The sequence below is a fragment of the Rhinopithecus bieti genome, unplaced genomic scaffold (assembly GCF_001698545.2).
Source record: "Rhinopithecus bieti isolate Rb0 unplaced genomic scaffold, ASM169854v2 scaffold_36553, whole genome shotgun sequence".
Lineage (NCBI taxonomy): Eukaryota > Metazoa > Chordata > Mammalia > Primates > Cercopithecidae > Rhinopithecus > Rhinopithecus bieti.
The window spans coordinates 130,605-133,805 of record NW_016815774.1 but is presented as its reverse complement, the minus strand read 5'-3'; the positions used below and the strand labels follow the sequence as shown (position 1 = coordinate 133,805).

The window sequence follows — 3,201 nt, the reverse complement described above, 5'->3', positions numbered from 1 at the left end:
CCCCCTCCCCTCCCCCTCCTGCGCGCTGGGATCCGGCCGGCTTCCGCCCTCCCCTGGCCGCGAGACCGGCCCCGGCGGCTGGGCCGCCAGTAGCTCCTGCCATGGGCTCGGGGCGCGTACCCGGACTCTGCCTGCTTGTCCTGCTGGTCCACGCCCGCGCCGCCCAGTACAGCAAAGCCGCGCAAGGTAAGGAAGGAGGGGCGCGAGGCCTGGGGGCTGTCCCGGCTACTGGGCCTCAGGGCCTAGGCGCGATTCCCGAGGGGCAGGGCAGGTGCTGGGGAGCGTGCTGCTGTCAGGACCCGGCTCTGTGCACCCGGACTCCCCGGCTAGGGGCCCGACCGCTGGGCGCTGCGCCCCGAGCGAAAAGCCGGACGAGCTGGGGGCGGCGGAGAGGAGTGAGAAGCTCTGGGGGCGGTGGGCAGAAGAGACCACGCGCCTGAGAATTCCGCCCGACTTCATCCACCCTCAGCATCTTCGAAACACTTCTTGTCCTCCAAAATCTGAGAGAGAATTTTCTCTTCTCTCAAATATTGCCAGAAACTTACGCTGTGGCCTAGAGAGACTAAGGGAATAATGAAAACTTTTCAGCCGTGCCGTATATTTCTTTCCCTTACCCCCAACCCGCATGCAAAGTTAGACATTTCTAAGTTGATGCCTTATCGGTAGAAAATGTTGAAGAAAATAGGATCTTTTATGGAAAATCAACTCATCTGTCACCGGATGGTAGGGGGCTGAAGAGAAGAAAATTTCTGTGACTGGCTCCTGACAGGAATGTTGCGTTTCTGCCTCTTTGGGGGGAAATCTCTTTCGTCTTGCATGGCTTTCATTTCTTATCATAATATTTATTTATTAAGGCCTCGGGTTTCCAATTCCATTTAAATCCAGGTCAGAATTGCATTAAAATAACAAAGTAGAATTCCAGGCTGGGGAGCTCTGACAGATCCCTCTAGGAATTAGAGAGAGGGAGGCCTCCCGCCCCCGTCCCTGACCCCCAGCTCATCGCCTGGCAGGTCCCAAGGCTGTGCAGGCAGAGACTAGGCTGATGTACCACAGTTCTCTCGGGACAGTTTCTCCTCCCCCTTGACCTCTTGCTGTACCCCTCCCCCATCGTGTCCTCACCGACAAGAGATTTATATGGACAAAAAGAAAATTCCTCCTGGCAAGGTTTTGCCCAGGAGAGTACGATTCTGCCTATTGTCCCAGGGACTCCTGAAGCCAGCTGGGGTGAGGAGGTGGCTGGGCCAGAAGGAAAGTTGAACTTGGGAGTTGGGGAAGCCTGAGTGTCCGACACAGGTCGCTGTGTCCCAGAGCCTGAGCGTTTGGCTCTTAAGCTGCTCTGTTGTATTGGATGGACTCCTGCTCTGTGAAAAGGAAGGTGCTGTATCAATGCCGCCTTCCTCTTCCCAAACACTGCCTCTTCAGCTAACCTCTTCCCCCTCCAACCTGTCCTTTCATAGAACTGAAACACTAGAGACCCTCAGCTGTCAAATACTGGACCCTACCCCCACACCTTCCAACCCCACACTGCCTCTTTTCCAGTCCTGGTTCCAGACAGCCCACCACCACTGCCACCCCCAACCTGGGAGCAGCCCCTCTCCTCACTGTGGATTTGTGTTTTCATAAACAAAGCTGGCTTTTGTAGTGTGTGCTGACTTACTCATAACATGGAATTAGCTAGGGAGTTTAGTCTGAAGGAAGGAACAGATTTCATGAAGTAACCTCGAGACAAGATAAGGGCCTCTTTCAAGTTGGAGCCAGTGTCTGCAGTGGCCTAGTGAGGCTGCGGACCAAAGGAGAAGCAGTGTATTCGAGGCGGGGGGCCCAGGGGCAGATGGAGACCCCTCTAAGGGACAGGTGCCATCAAGCCAAGGCACTCAAGTATGGGAGATCAGCTCACCATTCAGGAACGGGAGTCAGAATCCCTCCATGGTACTCCAGGGCTTCCTTTCACTGGACTCCCTGCTGGGTACTGAGGAACATGGTGCCAGAGTGGAGGCCCTTGCCCTCAAGGAACTTATACAAGAGTAGTTTTGTTTCCAGCTTATCTCATTCACAGGCCACCCTTCCTGTGACTGGACTGCAGTTAGCTTGGTATCTTCCTTCTTTTCTTCTCATCCCTAAGCTTGGCCTAGAATGGAAGCCTTTCATTGACCCTTCTCTTCAGGAAATCTACAAACCCCATTTGCCAGAGGTTGCCAGGTTTACTGGGTTACAGGGATGTCTCTGGACACAAATTTGCAGGCAGATGCTGCAGGAAGAACTAGTACTGACCAGGTGGGGCAGCCTTACAGCCTTACCCACAGACAGAGTCTGTGAGCATCAGGGAGGACATGCCTTCAAACATATCTCCTTGTTATCAGCAGTGCCAGAAAGTGTGCCTTTAATGCCAGCCACATGCTTTATATGAAGCACTAGCAGGTCTTTAAAATCAAATACCCTTGGCAAGTATCTTGTACAGAGTTACTATACCTCTGAGGGTAACTGGGTTTCTGTCCCTTTTCATCAGTGATTCCCACAGTGGGAAAACCAAAGTCATGTGGAAGGGGTAAAAGGGGGAGACAAGGAAGGGAGCCCTAAGTGTAAAGGTGAGTGTGCGAGTGTGCACACGAGAGGTTCACCACAATTACCAACAGGCAACATAACTGGATGTCTGTGTTTCTTGTAACGTAGTTGCTAAGGGTAAACTGCTGTTTTACTGTCTGTGAGAACTGTATGGAAGAGTGGGTGGGTAAGCCTGTGTGACTGGGAAGGAGGGAGCATGAGGGGACATGGTTTTGAGTGTTTTTCCAGTGCTTGTCTGTATATTTTAAAGTAGACAGACTGGATAACCAAGATAATTGTTAACTTAAAAGCATTAATTTGCTTTGCTTTTGGTCGGGGGGGTGGGTGTTTGGTGGTGGTGGGGGGGGTGGCAGCAGTGGTTAAAAAGACCTAATCCTGGCATAGGGCTCAGGTTACAGCTGAATGAAAAGGTCTCTCGGCCTCCAGGGAAACTTGTCCCCAGGGCTGGCTCCAGGAGAGCCAGCCTGGCCGTTTAGTTTACCTGGTAGTTTTCTCTCCTTGTTAGGGATAGAGTTTTGATAAAGTCATGCATTTAGAATTTCCAAGTAACCCCATCCCTGGGACTGAGAGCGTTCGTGTGGTGGCAAACAGTGTCTCTCTGTCTCGGTGTGTCTCTCCGGGTCTCTGTCTGGGTGTATG

General features: G+C 52.6%; 1 protein-coding gene across 6 annotated transcripts in view; it reads left to right on the top strand.

The window, feature by feature from the left end:
* Positions 1–10: 10 nt before the first annotated feature.
* SCUBE3 (signal peptide, CUB domain and EGF like domain containing 3) overlaps positions 11–3,201 on the top strand; it is a 42,722-nt gene continuing 39,531 nt past the window's right edge. For all 6 annotated transcript variants that reach the window (XR_001881745.1, XM_017853592.1, XM_017853595.1 and 3 more), the window contains exon 1: positions 11–186. Coding sequence is in view for 5 of the 6 variants with exons in the window: in XM_017853592.1 (XP_017709081.1) it covers positions 102–186 (85 nt within the window). In the remaining variant the exon portion in view is untranslated. The remainder of the gene's footprint in view (positions 187–3,201) is intronic.